This window comes from Bos javanicus, chromosome 9 (genome assembly GCF_032452875.1).
Source record: "Bos javanicus breed banteng chromosome 9, ARS-OSU_banteng_1.0, whole genome shotgun sequence".
Classification (NCBI taxonomy): Eukaryota; Metazoa; Chordata; class Mammalia; order Artiodactyla; family Bovidae; genus Bos; species Bos javanicus.
Window position 1 is genome coordinate 88,080,931 of NC_083876.1, and position 19,667 is coordinate 88,100,597.

Here is a 19,667-nt window from a genome sequence, read left to right on the forward strand (position 1 = left end):
TGCCTATAACTGAACAGACCAACATCATTTTTATTTTATTTATGTATCTTTTTGGCTGCTCCGTGGGACATATGGGATCTTAGTTCCCCAACCAGGGTTTGAACCCACACTCCCTGCAGTGTAACTGCACAGCTTTAACCACTGGACTGCCAGGGAAGTCCCACCATCATCATTTTTAATTCTTGGTATGAATATGTTTAGCATTTTATTGGGAATCTACTGGAAGGATTAATTATTCCAACACCATTGTATTCAAAAGTCATAGTCAACTTTTTCCAGGTATTTGTGAATTCGTTTTATTCCTTAAAAGATATTTGGAGGTGTACTTACAAATGAAAAATTATGCAGGTGAAATCAGTGTATTTGAAACCTAGCATGGGGATATGCTAAAAAGAAATCTTACACGAGGGACAGTCTTCCACATCTGCACTGTGGCACCAGCAGAGGTAGCCATCAGAAACAGGGCTGTGTTCTTCTTCTTTCTCTCTGAGAAGCATGAAAACACTGACGTTACTGTGGTTGTGAATCATTTCTCATGGAGATGACATTAAAAAAGTAGTCCCGATAAATGTTAGAATGGCATTATTGTTGAGGGCCACTGAAGTGACAAAAACGTCATTTGCCACCTGGAGTTGTGTATAATTAAAGCTATAGAATTTGTACCCTACTAGTTTCATTTATATCATAATAAGATATCATTTATATCATGTTCCATTGCCTCAAGGAGTTCGGAATGACATTTGACAGCTAGTTTGGCTCTTCCTCCCATGGATTAATATGAGAAAAAGGACTCTCCCATCACGTAGATTGAGGCCATTTAATAATTGGACTTAGAGCTTAAAAGAGTATAACCTTTATGATGAGATTAGATGCTTTTCTAATTTGATAACTAGAAAGGAGACATTCAGGGACCTCGTGAGGCTAAAAACCTCCTCTCACACCATATGGATGTTGGACATTTAGTGGTCACTTCTTTCCTTTCATCCTGTGTAAGAAATGTGACTCTTGGTGGTTTTATCCTATGCTTCCTATCAGAAGCTTGAAGGCCTCATAATGCCTGCTGACAGGGAGGAACTGGGAGCTGATAGACTTTTATAGAAACACATGATATAAGCAGAAGAGACAGTGGACATTGGGTCATTTTATTGTTCCCTGGGATGTGAATCCCTGCCTTTCTGAGCATTGGGTCCTGCAGGGGCTCAAGGGCTGTTAGACAAAGGACCCAAAGCCTCGATCTCCAGGAAACTGATATCCAGTTACTGGTTCCCAGCACTGCCCTGCAACTTTGCAGGGAATCAGTACCGTTCTTCTGCTGAATCCAAAATAAGGGCCTGCCCCTTAAGTCCTACCTTATACCACCCAGTGCCTGAACCGTAGCTGGTTGTTAATGAGCCTCAGGACACAGCAGTGTAGTCCTAAAGGGACCGTCTAGGGCAAAGAGTGAAAAGACAGATCTCTTCTCTCTGCAGGAGCTCTTCACCTTCTCCACACCTACCTGCACTCTCCATCTCTCGCTTTGGCCAGCGAGTGCCTTCCATCAGAGAATGATGTCTCGTTTGTCTTTGTATCCCTGTACAGCTGGCACAGCATCTGTCACAAAATTGACCCTAAGTAAAAATCTCTGAAGTGAATAAATATGTTTCTCACTCTATCTTTAGCTCTATCTTAGAGCTAAAGACTTAGAGTCAAGGAATTCTGTATTACTAGTGTTACCTTCTGCTTTCCAGATGGCTCAGTGGTAAAGAATGCACCTGCCAAGCAGGAGATACGGGTTCAGTCCCTGGTTTGGGAAGATCCCTTGAAGAGGGAAATAGCAACCCACTCCAGTATTCTTGTCTAGGAAATCCCATGGACAGAGGAGCCTAGTGGGCTACAGTCCATGGGGTCACAGAAAGAGTTGGACACGACTTGACTTAGCGACTGAACAACAAAGCATTACTTTCTAGTATGCATCTTTCTTGTGTATCAGAATTTAATCTTCACAGTTCTTGTCTTATGTATCACTGTCATTTCGCTTGTGTCTTTCCACGGACATCCAAAGCTTGATGGACCGTGAGATGTCCTGCTCTACTAGGGCCGTGCCAAACACGGCCGGCGGGGGCGGGGCAGTGGGTGGTGGTTCTGGTTCCCACTGATTATAGCTGATCTTGTTAACTTGGTTCTTTTTCTATTCTTGGCTTGTGTTCCCTTTGCTAAATAAATCCAGCTGAATTTCCAATAAAAAAGATCACATTGTGTATGCTTCGCATGAGAGTAGGAAATCCTTTTACTTTATATGATTCTGCACCATTGGTCTTGAGAATAAGTACTAGCTAGTGGCAATATGGCAGAGAAGCCAATGGCATCCCACTCCAGTACTCTTGCCTGGAAAATCCCACGGACGGAGGAGCCTGGTGGGCTGCAGTCCATGGGGTTGCACAGAGTTGGACACGACTGAGCGACTTCACTTTCACGCATTGGAGAAGGCAATGGCAACCCACTCCAGTGTTCTTGCCTGGAGAATCCCAGGGACAGCGGAGCCTGGTGGGCTGCCGTCTATGGGGTCTCACAGAGTTGGACATGAGTGAAGCGCCTTAGCAGCAGCAGCAGCAGCAGTGGCGATATGGAGAGGCATTCCTTTCTGGGTATAGGACTCTGTGCCTTAAAGTCATAGAGAGATTTCCCTGTGCTTGGTGAGTGTTGCTTCGATATCCGTATGGGCCTGTGGTAATGAGTGTGTATGTATGAATGTGTGAGAGAGAGGAGGATTGTACATGGAGAAAGAGCTGACACTTAACAAGTCAGGGAACAATGGGGGCAGACAAGGTGAGCAGGTCCGCTCGTGCTTTGTGTACGAAAGGAAACGTTCACATTGTTTATCCCACAGATGATATTAGTCCCCAGATATGCGATTCCCATCACCGTTTTTGTCAGTGCTGTATTAAACATTTAGTAAGTTGGATATAAGTTGTCAGTTGGACCACCTGCTCTTTGATGCCATATGAATTATTAGTGAAGTCTGTGTCCTTCTTTCTTTGATTCCTGGCATTGTACATTTGGTTTTCACAAAACAAAGTGTGAATCAGTGCCATTCAGACAAGCCAGTGAAAAGTGTAAAGAGAATTGATACCCACTCTTACCATCATTGACTTCTCCCCCTAAATTCTACTTTATTTATTTTAGAGGGTTTATTTTTCCTGGTGGTAAAATATAAAATTATCATTTTAATTACTCATAAGTGTGGTATTCATGGCATTAAGTGTACAATATATAGTTATACCATCAACACTAACTATACCCAAAATCTTTTTATCATCCTCAATAAAAACTCATTTCCTAAATAATAACTCCCCACCTCCCCTCAGCCCCTGTTCATCACCATTCTGTTCTGTCTGTATAAATAATTTGCCTGTTCTAACAGCCCTGTACAAGTGGAATCATACTGTATCCGGTTTATTTCATTTTGCATGATATTTTCCATGTTCATCCATGTTGGTGCATGAGGTATCAAATATTCACTCATTTTATGGCTGTGTAGCATTCCATTGTCCATCTGTACCGCATGGTATGAGTGGATAAAACTGGATCAAATGGGTTAATGGATAAAATTGGTTTATTCATTCATCTGTCAGTGGACACTCCTTGGCTGTTGTGAATAAATGCTGCTATGATCATGGGTGTGCAATACCTGCTTCCAGTTCTGTTGGAAGTGGTGGGTCATACGGTCATGTAGTGTTTACCTTTAGAGGGACTTAATTGTCTTCTTCTTGGGCCTCATGCTTCATTGTGGGAAAAAAAAAAAAAGGACACTGCTTCAGAAATGCTTTTCCTTACTGTCTGGTAAAAATGGCACACCACCCCTGACCCCTGCCCCAACACAGGCTCTCCTGTCCCCTCCTTTATTTCCTTAAGCTGGGTGATCGCTAGTTTCTTTGAGCCCTTTCTGTGTCCTCACACAGGATCATCTGCTCAAGAAGTCAAACCATGTTTCTTGCTCTCCACTGCCTCCCCAGCATCCAGAACCACTTCAGATACACACTGGACAGCCAGTTCCTACTTGCTGATCCTCTGTTCTCTTCTCTTTCAGTTGTGGATACCAATGACCGATTTCTACGGAAAATAACCATTGGGCAGGCGAACACAGAGAAGGGCTGTTCCCGGCAGGTAAGGTAATGCCTTCTCTAGGGACGGCTCTGCTCTTGCATTTTCCCTGCCCCGGAAGCTGGTTCTCTGCTTTTCTCTTCTCATTCCTCCACCTGCAGGGGCCAGTGCGTCCCCCTACATGTTTCCAGTCCCTCAGCAAGACTGGGAAAGGATCAGGAGGCGGAAGCTCTTGAATATTATCTTACCACCCTTTTCCTGTGTGATTTTAGTTGTATTTCTGCTAGGAGCCATTCAGGGTATGCCTTGAATATACTTTCTAACATGTTTTATTGTCAGTCTACCCAGTTAGTTGCATAACAACTGAAAAATGAAAGTCTCAGACGTATTATTCATGTTTCATAAACCAAAGAATAAACATCCAGTTATTTGGCTTAATAGCCTGAGAAGTTGTTAAGAATAATGTCCTATTATCCAAACCCAGAAAATGTGGAAGATAAATTACAATGCTCATCCTCATTTTAATAGGACTCTGGTGTGAAGCAACGGTGCTTAGGGAATATAAATTCATTCCATGATTTTTCATCCAGGCACAGCAGGCCTCTAAATTATTATTTTTTGTAGTAAACTTTATACCTTAAGATAGCTTTAGATTCATGGCTTTTGCATTAACTTGCACACTTTCTGTGCTTATTTTTGTGCTTTATCTTGGCACCAGAGAGGTGCAAGATAAACAATGGCTGTGGTCTGATGCTCACTTGGTGCCTTGTGTTGGTAGGCCCGTTACATGCATGATGAGCACATTTAGTTTGTAAATCTAGTTTGCAAATGAGAAAAGTTGGCATATTGCGTTAGGTAACTTGTCCAAGGTTGTATTCTATATTGCTTTAAGCATACATATTTTTAAATTATAAAAGACTATATTTAAGAACTTTAACTGATTTTTTTTAACCTTTAAAGCTATTTTAACTTAAAACATATTTCTATGTCAATAAAAGTAGATCTAGATCATCATTTTTTAATAGCTATATAACATCACATTTTGTAGATGTACCATAACTGGATTCAACCAGTTCACTCTTAATGTAACTTAGGGTGTTGGGCTAAAATAAACAAGCTGTAACATACATGTACACGTATGTTACAGCTTATTTATTTTATCCCAACATAAAATACATAACCCCTTCATGGATTGTGGTGAAGGGCCTGTGTAACAATGAAACTATGAGCCATACCATGCAGGGCCACCCAAGATGGATAGGTCATAGTGAAGAGTTCTGATAAAACGTGGTCCCTTGGAGAGGGGAATGGCAAACCACTCCAATATTCTTGCCATGAGAACCTCATAAACAGTACGAAAAAAGCAAAGAGATATGACACTGGAAGATGAGCCCCACAGGTCAAAAGGTGTCAGTATGCTACTAGAGAAGAGCAGAGGGCAATTACGAATAGCTCCTGAAACAATGAAGTGGCTGGGCCAAAGTGGAAACAACACTCAGTCGTGAGTGTGTCTGGTGGTGAAAGTAAAGCCTGGTGTTGTAAAGAACAATACTGTATAGGAACCTGGAATGTTAGGTCCTTGAATCAAGGTAAATTGAAAGTGGTCAAGCAGAAGGTGGCAAGAGTGAACATTGACATCTTAGGAATCAGTTAACTAAAATGGACAAGAATGGGTGAATGTAATTAAGATGACCGTTGTATCTACTACTGTTGAGTCATCTCTTGTACAACATATCATTAAGGCCAGGATCTTGAGGATGTTGTTTGACAGCCTCTTGTTTTGTAGGTTACTTTGTGTATTGTACTTAATGCACTTCTTACATTAAGATCAGATCTACTGTTAGTAAGTACTAAGTGTATATTCCCTGGAAGGAATGATTCTGAAGCTGATGCTCCAATACTTTGGCCACCTGATGTGAAGAGTTGACTCATTGGAAAAGACCTTGATTTTGGCTAGAGGAGAAGGGGGCGACAGAGGATGAGATGTTTAGATATCATCACTGAGTCAATGGACATGAATCTGAGCAAACTCCTGGAGATGGTGAGGGATGGGAATCCTGCTGGGCTGCAGTCCATGGGGTCACAAAAAGTCAGACGTGACTTAGTGACTGAACAACAACAACATACACACATTTTTGTGTAATCCTGCCTGATGATACCCTTACGACAAACTCCCAGATCCATAACTGCAGAATCAGAGGATACAGATGTAAATGTTGGTGTGCATTTCCCCATCACATTCCAGGAAAGCTACGTCAATTCACATCCTTGCCAACATGGCTTTTTGTCTTTTGTGTAAACATGTGATATGCAATAAGGATATCTTATTTATACCTTAATGTGATTTGGAAATATTTTATTTGCAAAACAGAAACAAGTAGCCCTCTAATAGCTACACTATTCAGGCATAAAATGAGTAACTATTCTTATATTGATCCTTGCTTCGTTTTTGATAGTGCTTGAGATACAAAATTCTGAAATTGTAACAATTACAAATGAAGAACCTATAGGAGTGTTATATATTCCTCTTATTACTTACACAGTTCATATTTTAAGGATATTTTGAACCTTGGTTTTTGTACAGAAAGTCTCATTATTTTTAGTCTTTTTTCATATGCACTGTTTTTAGTAGAATGGAGGTATAGAAAATCCTAAATTTCATACAATGAAAAACGACTTATGTTTGGAATGGCTTATATTGAGAATGTAATAATTGAGTATAGATGCATTTGACTCTCAGGTAATATGTTTTCACTAAATCAACGACTACTGAAATCTCAACCAGGAAGTAGCCAGAAAGCTCCTTCTTTCCTTCATTTCCTCTTCTGTTGGTGCCCAAAATGGACCAATAAAATATCTCCTGAGGTGATCCTGCCAGGGGGCAGCTATTTTCTATGTAAGACTGAACTTGTCTGGCTCCCACACCCCTGGGGACGGAGGGTGATGAAGTGGTTTTGTCCAGTGGCTGAATTAGGAGGAGGAAGAGGGCGATCGTTCCTTGTGTTCTTGTTGGATTGTGTCCAGGGTGGAATCAGAGCCAGGAGAGGGAATAGGAACTGTGGGCATTTCTCAGAAAGTAGCCACTCTCCACGTTTGTGGCTGAACGGTTCACCATCTGAGGTGGACAGCTCAGAATGGATTCCACGTCACCTCATGACTGGGGAGTGGGTGTGGAGAACACAAGTTGGGGGCCTCCTCACTGCTGTGCCAAGCTCTAAGTCTACAAAACTGGCTTCAGACCATCTTCTTTCACAGTTTGCTGCTCATCTCTTAATGGGGCAAACACATGCAGCCCCCTCGACACACAGAAGTGACAGAGAGGGTAGCTGCCGAACTCTTTCTTTATTTTGCCAACACGTATTGAATCCTGCTTCATTTCACACTCAGTCCCCCAAGCTGGGGACTCAGGAACAAACCTTCCTCAAATGGTCCCTGTCTTTGTGGCACTACGGTTCTGCAGTGGAGATCTGCATCCATCAGACCATCACATTAACAATTACAAGTCTGAGACGTGCCTCAAAAGCACATCTCATAGTGCCGTGAGCTGGTGTTATGGAGGGGCCTGGCCATGCCCTGTTCTGCTCAGCAGAGCAAATAAAGAAAGAGCACTAAGCCCAGGACTGTGCAATTGCTGGAAATTTGTGCATCTGAGAATGGTCTATTGAGGACTGAACCCCAGGCCCGCAAGACCTGAGTGCTGCAATATAGCGCTCCATGGAAACGGTCTGCTGACCAGGACCTCGACTTTTGTTGTTTCAGGCACAGTTTGACATCGCAGTGGCCAGTGAAATCATGGCAGTGCTGGCTCTGACCGACAGCCTATCGGACATGAAGGAGCGGCTGGGAAGAATGGTGGTGGCCAGTGACAGAAATGGACAGCCTGTGACAGCAGACGACTTGGTATGTCCATCTCAGAAGCTCCAGAGAGCTCAAGGTCCCTGACCTTCCCCACCCAGGGACCGAACCCAGGTCTCCCGAATTGCAGGCAAATTCATGACTGTCTGAGCCACCAGGAGCCACATGTAACCAGGAGAATGAGAGTCTTTTTCATGTCACTGGGTATAATGGGAATTTCTGTTCACACCTTTTCCTACTAAAGGTCCCGATTATCCTACAACTTAATGTGGCACTCACAGGCATTTGTAACGTGCTTATTATTCCTGGCTGCAATCAGAGTACCTGAGGTCTATTTCATGTGCTTTTCACGATTCTTTCCAATCCTGATTTCTGCTCTGCCTGGAGTGGAAGCCTGTGGCTTTTTTTTTTTTAAAGGTAATCTTTGCCTGCTTTAAATTGAGGGCAAATCACCATTCCAAGGAATAAGAAGCAACTCCACCTTCATGAAAGGGAAGATTAAGTTAAAGAGGCACATTTTTGACTCCAGCCTGCTCCATGGGCATGCTGGCGTGTTTAATTTTGTACCTTTGACTTGGGTTTCAGCTTATTTAAAAACAGATCTCCCCCAAACCATTCGTACTCATGTAGCTTTCTTTTGCATGGAATGATGCTTTCTTACAAAATATTCATAGTAGCCTGGCACACCACCACTTTGCTTAGTGCTGATTGTAATTTGCACACTAATCTTTTTCCTCTCTTCCCTTTCACAGCCACCATTGCTGTTCACCCCCCGCCCGCCACCCCCACCCCCACCCCCCCCATCAGCAATGTAGCTATTTCATCTGCTCGTACATGTTTATAAGCACACAACACTTGGTACAACATAGACAGCCATTGCTCTAAATTTAAGCTTACTTTCCCATGTATTTAGTCATGCACCATAATGGAATCTTAAATAAACACTGATGAGAAGCTATCTTATTAATTCCAAGGGCTTGGGGTAATTTTAAACCTTTGCCAAAATGTCTTGATTACCTTTTAGCTTCTTTTTGAAGAGGTGAATCTGACTGACTCATAAGTCTTGTAAAGTAGGTTAAATAGATAAATTTATATCGGCTGCTCATGGAATGCTTAGTATAAAGCTAAAAGAGAAAATCCAAATGCAGTTTGCTGTAAAGATATTGCTTTTTAAAAATTATCAAATCTCAACATTTCTCTCTAGAATAGTATATTATAGTTTCTGTATAAATATTTCCTGTGTATCCTCTTAATATTAGGTATCAGTAATATGTCAGGAGTACTTTGAAAGGGCTTAATCCACAAATATTTCCCTGAACTTTTTTTTGCTTTGTGATGAAACTCTCGGATCTGGAACAAAAAAACTCAGAGTTGACTCTTTGGTGTTTCTTGCTTGCGAAATGTACCTAATTTCTTCATATACCTGTAATAGGTAGGTTACAGTTCTTGCAACATTTATTTTGTCCAATAAAGTAGAAAGTAAATTTGATTTTTAAAGACATTTCAGTGATTCCATATTATAAAAGGACAAAAATAGAAATTGGTTATATAAGAGAAACATTTAATATTGTTGATGATAGAGGTAGAGAGAAAGTAATAAACAAATCCTTAGATTCTACTGCCTGATCTGTCAGGATTTGTTGCAGGCCACCTTTATTTTTTCAAGGCTACATGCACATGCATTTGCTCATAATATGACCTTCTAATTATTTGACTAGTTTGTTGAAAGATCATTCCCCAGGGTCTTTAGAAAAGGTGGAAAGAAATTTTTTTTTTTTTTTAATGCTTTCCCAGGACTTCCCTGGTGGTCCAGTGGCCAAGACATCACACTCTCAATGCAGGGGGTCTGGGTTTGGTCCCTGGTCAAGGAACTAGATCCTACATGCTGCAAGTAAGACCCAGCCCAGCCAAATAAACAAATAGAACAGTATTTTTTTTTAAATTCCCTTTGTGGCCTGCTTTAGCACACTTTCCCCAGTAGTTCTCAGACTTCATCCCTGCTTTGTCTCTTTCTTGTCCTGTTCTTTTCCAGGAATGCAATAGGGAGCTGCAAGAGAGCCTAATTCAAGCTTCATAGGATTGAAAGGAAGCAACCACAGCCACAAGTGGCTTCAGCTTCATTCTAGGCAGATGTAGAGTGAGAGACAGAAAACAAGATGCCTTTCCAGTGTCCTGAGTACCTTCTGCATCTGTGGGCTGAGATGCAAGCGAGAATAGAAACCAGCATGGGTGCCTTTAGACACACCCCCTTCTCTCTACAGTCCCTTTCTGTAACCAGCCTTGTTTTCATTCTTCATCTTATTTCTCAGGGCAATAGTGTAATCTCTGGTGATGAAAAGTAATGTGCATAATTGCCAGAAAAAAACTTAGGTGAATTGAAAGGTATAGTAAGCCCCTTATTTCAATCAAGGAAGGTCTTGAGAAAAAATGCAATGACTACTTCTTCCCCATCACAAGAAGGGTTGGCATCCATTCAGGCGAGGTGAGAGCACTGTCTTACCTATAGCTCAGACTTGACGGCTGCCAGTGGGGTTACCCATGCACAAGGCAGGCTGGTGAGAAGCGGCTGAGAATTCACCCTCATGTGAATGATCTTTTGTCGATAATCTAAATAAGTGTATTTTTTCCTCCCTTTTCTTTAGGGGGTGACAGGTGCTTTGACTGTTCTGATGAAAGACGCGATAAAACCAAATCTGATGCAGACCCTAGAAGTAAGTGGTTTTGTTTTCATAGAAAGTGTTGACAGAGTTGCATTAAATAGACTGCTTTTGCATCTCTACATGTGAGCATTTCCAGCCCTTCTGAGCTTATGAGGAGCATCAGAATAACTGGTTGGTCATCCGGAAAGAAAAAGGTTCTGGATATGATTCCTGTCTTAGCTAATGAAGTACTAATTGACCAGAGTAGAAACTTAGAAACTCAATAAATGTCTGTCTTACATCTCAGCAACTTGTGTAGCCGTGGGTTAACCACATGCAGTGTAGACGGGAAATACCCGCTTGCAGCAGTTCTGTCCAGTATGGTACCTATGGGCCCCTCGTGGTTATTTCAGTCTGAATGAGTCTAAGTTTAAAATTCGGTTGTTCAGTCATACTAGTTAACATTTCTATTTATTTTTATCAGCTACATTTTAAGTGCTCTATAGCCACATGTGGATGGTGGTTATCATATTGGACAGAGCAGATAGAGAATATTTTGAGCACTGCAGAAAGTTCTTGTGGATAATGAATGCTCTTTTAGATCTCTGGTCAGCAAGGAACAGTTGAAGCGTCAATCTTATGAAATGGTTGAAAAGTCCATTATGGAGAATATTCACAGCTTTGTCATCGTAGAAACCAAGATAGTTCCTGTTATTACTTTGCTAAGTGATCTGTATATAAAATAAAATATTGAACTCAGGATAGATATTTTTATGTCTTTGGGTTAGTGATAGAATTTCTTAGACAAAGTGTTAACTCAGTATACTGTGTCATATAAGTTGACTGTGTGAGACTGTGCTTGAATGTCCAACAATGATGTTCTAAGAATTTTTATATCTATTTAAACCACATCCTGGGAGCTCAAAAACCAGGGCTCTAATACTTCATGCTGCTTTAGTGATGAATCTGCTGTGTGGCCTTTAATTTTAATCTAATTAAAATTAAATGCTGCCGATCTAGTCCCTAGAGTCATTATCCCAGGGATAGCAGTGTGTTGATGCTAATCCAGCCACACCCTGTCACCTGTCGACCTGGAGACTGGTGTGCAGTGCTTCTTAAACAGATGGCCAGGATGAGAGTTGCAGGGCACAGAGGAGTGAAGCCTACTGCCTACCCAGGGGTGGAGCCTGTGGCCTTGTCTCTTTAAATTTTCCTCACTAGCTCCACTCACTTACTACAGGCGCTACACCCTATAACTCCCAAGGCTAGGAGGTGATGGAGACATTAAGAGCTTAAACAGTGTTTTCTTCAGAGCACTTAAAAGGTTTCTCTGCATAGAAGTGAGAACTGTAGATGGACAGACAGATAGCGATCTGGACAGTAAACATACATGTCTTCATTTCCATAAACACGGATCCCAGCATTATTTCACAGTTATTTTCACTCTGCGATGAGTTTTCTTTCACTGCCTTTCTTCCTGCTTTTGTTCATTTTTCTCAGCTTTGAAACATCACTCACAGCCCATCCTGGTTCATGGGAACTTTCCATGGCCCCACCCCCCACATCGCTCCCTGCCTCCCCCCATGTCAATGGAAGGGCAGCCTGTATTTTCACAGGTGGAGCCAAGGCTTCATACACACAGACCTCAGTGGCCCTGCCTGACTCCAAATAAAACCTGAACATTTTACTGAATGTGCATACTTTTTTTAGATAGGACTACGGTCTCTTCTGTTTGACAAAAGTATGGAAATGAAAGTAAAAGAAAAGTAATGTCATTTCATGACAAATTTTGTTTAAATCATTAAAATCTAAAGTTTTTGAGAATTCCCTTTTTTCTTTTGTCTTTTTAGTAACTCTGAAATTTTACTATGAGTGAAATTTTTCTTTCATTGTCTTAATAGTTACCAGATTTTTAATAGGTAAGATAAACAATGAGAAAGATAAAATTTTCAAAAATCAAAAGATTATTACTGTAAATATAAAAATGGCCAGTAATAATATGTACTTGCCCTGCCATGATTCCCACAACTCAATTATTGTGCTGATTTTATGATTATATTTTTCTTGGATTAGTTGATTTCTTAATGGGGAAAAAAACATTTAAACAAGCTTCTTAGCCCATCAGAGTTTAATTCCATACTTTTTAAGAGTATAATGCAGAATACTATGACATAAGGTTTATGTCATGGTCACTGAGGCAGCTAACACAGTGGCTTATCAAAATTTATAATAGGAAATAACTAGGTCTCATAGCTTTTTTTTTAACTTTTTATTTTGTATTGGGATGTAGCTGATTAACAATGTTGAAATAGTTTCAGGTAAACAGCAAAGGGACTCAGCCATACATATACACCTATCCATTCTCCCCTAAACTCCCGTCCGGCAAGACTGCTGCATAATGTTGAGCAGAGTTCCATGTGCTATACAGTAGGTCCTTGTTGGTTATCCGTTTTAAATATAGCAACGTGTTCATGTCCATCCCAAACTCCTTCACCGTCCCTTCGCCCACATCCTTCCTCCCAGCAACCATAAATTCATTCTGTGGGTCTCTTTGTGTTTTATACATAAATTCATTTGCATCCTCTCTTTTTCGATTCCTCACATAAGGGATCTCATAGTATATTTCTTCTCTGTCTAACTTCACTTAGTTTGATAATCTCAAGATCCATCCATATTGCTGTGAATGGCATTATTTCATTCTTTTTAATGACTGATATTCCGTTGTATACATGTACCATATGTGCTGTGCATTCCTTTGTTGATGGGCATTTAGGTTGCGTCCTGTCTTGGCTGTAAACAGTGCTGCAGTGAACACTGGGGTGCACGAATCATTTCAGATCTTGTTTTTCTCCAGATATATGCCCAGTAGAGGGATTGCAGGGTCGTAGCTTTATAAGCTGTGTTCTTCTGCTTCCACAGGGGACGCCTGTATTTGTGCATGCTGGCCCCTTTGCCAACATCGCTCATGGCAACTCTTCAGTGTTGGCTGATAAAATTGCCCTGAAACTGGTTGGTGAAGGAGGATTTGTGGGTAAGTCACTTCTTTTCAACTTAGTTGTTGCCAGAATATGACAGAAATCTAACAAATGATGACTGGAACAGAGTGAAATCCATTCTGAATGAGATGTATTCTTGTATGTCCACCTTTCAGAGATGACCTCAGTCCTGGAAAAGCCCTAATGTCTGGTCTGCATTAGTGGTGTGCCATTGTGGTTGAACCATAGATTTTGATGCCAGGTGCATGTAGCTTAGAATATAAGCTCCCACACTTGCTGGTTATGTGACCTTGGGTACAGTATAGTGACCTCTGAGCCTCAGCTTTCTCATCTGTAAAATGGTGATGACAATATTGTATCAAACCTTCAAGGGTTATTGTGACAACCAAATGAGATTATTTGTTCATTCAGCAAATATTTATTGACAGCCTGCCCCATACAACACGTGTGACTCAGCTGTGGCTATGCAGTAAGAGAAACAGACCTAGTCCTGCCCTCCTGGAGCATACTTTGTGTGTAGTTTAACAGGAGAAAGTGCTCTTTAAATGTCAGCTACTATTAGCAGTAATAGCACTACTGATTACTTGAAATGAAATCAGTCTGCTCTTCCTGGAATGGAATGTGTGCTTTTGTAGCTTCATGGATGGGAGATGCCCACCCATCAGACTTGAACATTTTTGCTGGTAAGATTTTTTGCCACTGTGAAGCTCTTTGTGGTACCCACCTCTCTTTGACTCTTGTTGGATATTCCAGCCGGAAAGAGGGGGAAACCACCATAGAGTTTGCTCAGTCCTTGCCAGCCCCAATCCTACCCCTAACACTGAGGCCATGAGTAAACAAAAGACACAAACAAGGATTCATGAAACTCCACTGTAATTTGACACTGGAGGTGTTACACTGGCAGATTTTCACATGCCAAAAGGTAATTTCCATTCACCATGTGAAAGCCTGTAATCATCGTCTAGCAGTTGCTTCTTTCTCACCAATCATCAGACTTGTATCAAACTCAGAAGTGAATTATTTTACTAGAAAAGATTCTGCTGGACAAACGAGCTTAGCTCTGCACTTTTATACTTAGCCGTTACAAAGTTCATCAGGGTCATTGAGACTGTCTTCAGAATGCCTTATAGACATGCAGTCAGGATCAAATGAGGATTTATATGGTTCATTTCTCAAAGTTCTTATTATACAGCTCTCATGTACTTGCTGCTTCAGTACCAAATCCACTCTGAAAGTGGCTAGATGTGCTGTCTAAATGGATTTGCTAGATTGATCACAGCATAATTGTAGAGCTAATGGACAAGGAGATTGTGTAGGGCAGGCTCTGAAAGGTTAGACACTTATGTGAAGTGCAGGTTCCAATGCATCAACTCCACAAATAAAAGAACTTCTTGAAGAAAGCACTCTCTTTTATGCTGATAGGGCTCTGTGCCTCTGTACCAGCCCTTATTTTATAAACACGTATTTATAGAATATGTGTTACTGTGGCAAAGGATCTTTAAAGCTATATGCTGATGATGTACACGGAACACAGTAGCTCTCTGTGTGGCCTTGGAGAAGCTATTAGCATCTTTGGGCATGTCTCTTGTAGACATTCTCATGTGGAAAATGAGAAGTTGGACCAGACTAGGTGTTGGATCTGGATGGGTAGCTGTGGACCCAGAGTTAGAAGCTGTAGAATCAGAACCCTAACAGTTAATATGACTTGAAGCAATTTCCTTAACTTCTCTGGGACTTAGTATCCTCCTTTGACAAAAGGAGAATACCTATGCTGCAGGTCTTAATGAGCAGTAACAAATGAGAAAGTGCTTCGTAAACCTAACGTGCTAAGTCACGTCTGATTCTTTGCAACCCTAGGGACTGTAGCCAGCCAGGCTCCTCTGTCCATAGGATTCTCCAGACAAGATTACTGGAGTGGGTTGCCATGCCCTCCTCCAGGGGATCTTCCCAACCCAGGATCAAATCCAAAATCTTAAATCTCTTAAATCTCCTGCATTGGTAGGCAGGTTCTTTACCACTAACACCACCTGGGAAGCCCCTTGTAAACCGAAGTAACTATGTAATTATGTGAATTAAGTAACTATCAATAATTATGTGAATTAAGTAACTATCAAGAATTATGTGAATTATTTCTATGATCTCTTCTGAAAGGCCAAGTCCTGGAGTTGGACTATCTTTCTCAACTCCTTTCAAATTGTGTAGTTTTAGGCAAGGTAACCCATGTTTGCCTCACTTTCCTTATCTATAAAGTAGAGATTTTAGTAGGACTTGTCTCATAGGTTTGAAATAAGGATTAAGTGAGTCGATGGATACATTCTGGCATGGTACCTGACACATGGTAAGACTGGATAATTTTTAGTCGCTCCTCGCTATTATTTACTCCATTTTTGATACATGACTAATGGAGGTTAAATTTCCTTTATTTAGGTTTTATTTTCAACTGTTCTAAGATGCTTCTAACATAAAATTTATCATTTTAACCATTTTTAAGTGTGCCACTCAGTGAAATACTTTCACGTTGTTGTGAAAACCGTCACCACCATTCATCTGCAGGACTCTTCATGGTGCAGAACTAAAGCTCTGTACCCATTAAACAACAGCTCCATGTCTCCAGGGCCTGAAACCACCCTTCTAGTTTCTGTCTCTGCACATGACTATTCTAGATAATTCATATCAGTGTTTTTCTGACTGGCTTATTTCACTTAGCATAATGTCCTCAGTGTTCACCCATGTTGTCATCATTTGTCAGAATTCCCTTACTAATTGATTTAGGCTGAACGGTACTCCATAGTTGGAGAAGGAAATGGCAACCCACTCCAGTGTTCTTGCCTGGAGAATCCCAGGGACGGGGGAGCCTGGTGGGCTGCCGTCTGTGGGGTCGCACAGAGTCGGACACGACTGAAGCGACTTAGCAGCAGCAGCAGTACTCCAGAGTATGTATATACTGCATTTTGTTTACCCATTCATCTGTCAATGGACACCTTTTGGCTGTTTTGAATAATGCTGCTGTTAATATGAGTGTGCAAATATCTCTCTTTATATTATTTTTAACATAAGATCATAGTTCATTATATGTCCCTGGTGCTCAGACAGTAAAGAACCTACCTGCTAATGCAGGAGACATAGAGACATAGAGATGCAGGTTCAATCCCTGGGTCAAGAAGATCCCCTGGAGGAGGGCATGGCAATCCACTCCAGTATTCTTATCTGTAGAATCCCGTGGACAGAGGAGCCTGGCAGGCTATAGTCCATAACATCACACAGAGTTGGACACTGAGTGACTTAGCACACAGCACACATGTAACACTAGTGCCTTTTATCAGTATACGCCACAGGACTCAAGATCTACGTTGTTAAACCTTCAGGAAGGTGGTAAATTGATGCTGTGGCTCCATGGAACTCTGGGAACAAAGTCAGTGTCCTGAACAGAGGGAACAGGGACCATCATCACTCTTTCCCCATTTCCTGGTCGAGCTTGCTCTGTGGGCTGGTTCTTCCCTTGCACTTGGATAAAATTTGCAGTGTATTACTCTCACTACCAGTTAATATCTGCATGTCCAGTCTCATGAAGATCAAAACCTAATTTGCATTCAAATGGAAGCTTCTCTCCAGCGTAAAAACTGGGTCTGCGTCTAGACCACGGGGGTGGAGGGTGGCTGCTTCTCTAACCCCCCTCACCTGGCACTTAGGCTGCCTCTGGCCCCTCCAGGGTTGAAGCTTGGCCAGTTGATGATACTAGTCTGGCCTCTTCCACACTCTAGGCAGAAGACTTCTGGGCTATATATTTCCCTTTAAAAAAATTCTACTGCTGGTTCCATACCTGGTCTCTGGATACTATAGCCCTTGGACATCTGACAACCATCAGTGGGAGTGCAGTTCCATCTCTCACAGGACCCTGCCATGGGCTGTTTCTTTTCAGCTCATAGATACTTACTGGGCCCACATGGCAGTATCACTGTTGAGCCTTTGCAGTTGTTCTGCTACACCCTCACTCACTGGCTCCAGAAAAGGGGGAGCAGCTGGCAGGCCTGGAGTGAGACCCGCACATCCATAACTTTCTTTGAAGCAATCCTTGCCCAGCTTCTACCCTTGTTCAGTTCAGTTCAGTTCAGTCGCTCAGTCGTGTCCGACTCTTCGCGACCCCATGAATCACAGCACACCAGGCCTCCCTGTCCATCATCAGCTCCCGGAGTTCACATCCATCGAGTCGGTGCTGCCATCCAGCCATCTCATCCTCTGTCGTCCCCTTTTCCTCCTGCCCCCAATCCCTCCCAGCATCAGAGTCTTTTCCAATGAGTCAACTCTTCACATGAGGTGGCCAAAGTACTGGAGTTTCAGCTTTAGCATCATTCCTTCCAAAGAACACCCAGGGCTGATCTCCTTCAGAATGGACTGGTTGGATCTCCTGGCAGTCCAAGGGACTCTCAAGAGTCTTCTCCAACACCACAGTTCAAAAACATCAATTCTTTGGCACTCAGCCTTCTTCACAGTCCAACTCTCACATCCATACATGACCACAGGAAAAACCATAGCCTTGACTAGACAGACCTTTGTTAGCAAAGTAATGTCTCTGCTTTTGAATATGCTATCTAGGTTGGTCATAACTTTCCTTCCAAGGAGTAAGCGTCTTTTAATTTCATGGCTGCAGTCACCATCTGCAGTGATTTTGGAGCCCAGAAAAATAAAGTCTGACACTGTTTCCACTGTTTCCCCATCTATTTCCCATGAAGTGATGGGACCGGATGCCATGATCTTCGTTTTCTGAGTATTGAGCTTTAAGCCAACTTTTTCACTCTCCACTTTCACTTTCATCAAGAGGCTTTTGAGTTCCTCTTCACTTTCTGCCATAAGGGTGGTGTCATCTGCATATCTGAGGTTATTGAAATTTCTCCCGGCAATCTTGATTCCAGCTTGTGCTTCTTCCAGCCCAGCATTTCTCATGATGTACTCTGCATATAAGTTAAATAAACAGGGTGACAATGTACAGCCTTGTTGTAGCCCCTTTGAAAGGTATCTCTTGGACAAAGGGATACAAAATGTATCTTCAAGCAATTCCTTTGCATGTGCTTCTAGGTTTAGCGTCATTCTTTGGCATGTGAGCAGTTGACATGGTTTGGGGACATCACTGAAATGCAAAAGACCCCCGTTTTAACATCCTTCTACTGAAGCTAAATGTAGTAATACAGATTTATTTGAAGTCTGTGAACGAATTTATGTCCATAGAAGTGTGGTTGTATATAAGAGAGTGTCTCTCGTAAGATACAAAAAAGCTCAAGCTCGAAAGAGAGAGATTGATAACTTGGGTTATATTTTTAAAAATACATTAGTTACGATAAAAGATACAAGACTGAAAAAGCACTTGACAGATTGGGAGGGGACATTTTCAAAGATAATAGGCAAATGACTGGCGTTCAGAATATATAAACCACCATGGACTACAGACTGATTTAAAAAGAAAAAGGGAATAATCCAATAGAAAACCCAGCAAAGAATTTTTTTTTTTTTAAGAAAATTCACAGAAAAGCAGCAATTTGACAGAATTTCTGGTCCAAAGAAAATACATTTAAGTCCTTTGAAAGAATTTATTTTGGTACACATTTATTGAGTTTCCACTCTATGTCAAGTAATACAGGAAGGAAGTGGGAATCAAAGATCATTAAGATATGTCTCTTACCCCCAGTAATTTATAATGTGGGTGTGAGAGACAGGCCCATAAATGGAGTCTGAGAAGTGAGTACAATGGTTATGAGATTTAATACCATATTGATTAACAAGGACCCTTAAGAGATAATGGGTATCTCTCAAGTAAAATTTTCTTCATATGACTGGTTTTGCTAAGATACATTTAGTCTAGTTTTTTGTTCTGTCCCAACACTCAGAAGGAAAGGATTGTTTTATCTACTCTAAAATGATTAAGATAATGGAATCAGTATTCCATTTAGACTTAAAACAGAGTGGAGTTTAATTAGTTGCATGAATTCATTAGACCAGAGCAAAAGGCTTCATGACAGTTTAGTGAAAGTGTTAGTTGCTCAGTCATGTCTGACTCTTTTGCAACCCTGTAGACTGAAGCCCACCAGGCTCCTCTGTCCATGGA

The 19,667-nt window shown here is 41.5% G+C and overlaps 1 protein-coding gene across 2 annotated transcripts in view; it reads left to right on the top strand.

Annotated features, from left to right (window-relative positions):
• MTHFD1L (methylenetetrahydrofolate dehydrogenase (NADP+ dependent) 1 like) overlaps positions 1–19,667 on the top strand; it is a 181,768-nt gene that overhangs the window by 61,458 nt on the left and 100,643 nt on the right. For both annotated transcript variants that reach the window (XM_061428309.1, XM_061428310.1), the window contains exons 17-20: positions 4,067–4,143; positions 7,840–7,980; positions 10,578–10,646; positions 13,494–13,605. In XM_061428309.1, the coding sequence (XP_061284293.1) occupies positions 4,067–4,143; positions 7,840–7,980; positions 10,578–10,646; positions 13,494–13,605 (399 nt within the window). The remainder of the gene's footprint in view (positions 1–4,066; positions 4,144–7,839; positions 7,981–10,577; positions 10,647–13,493; positions 13,606–19,667) is intronic.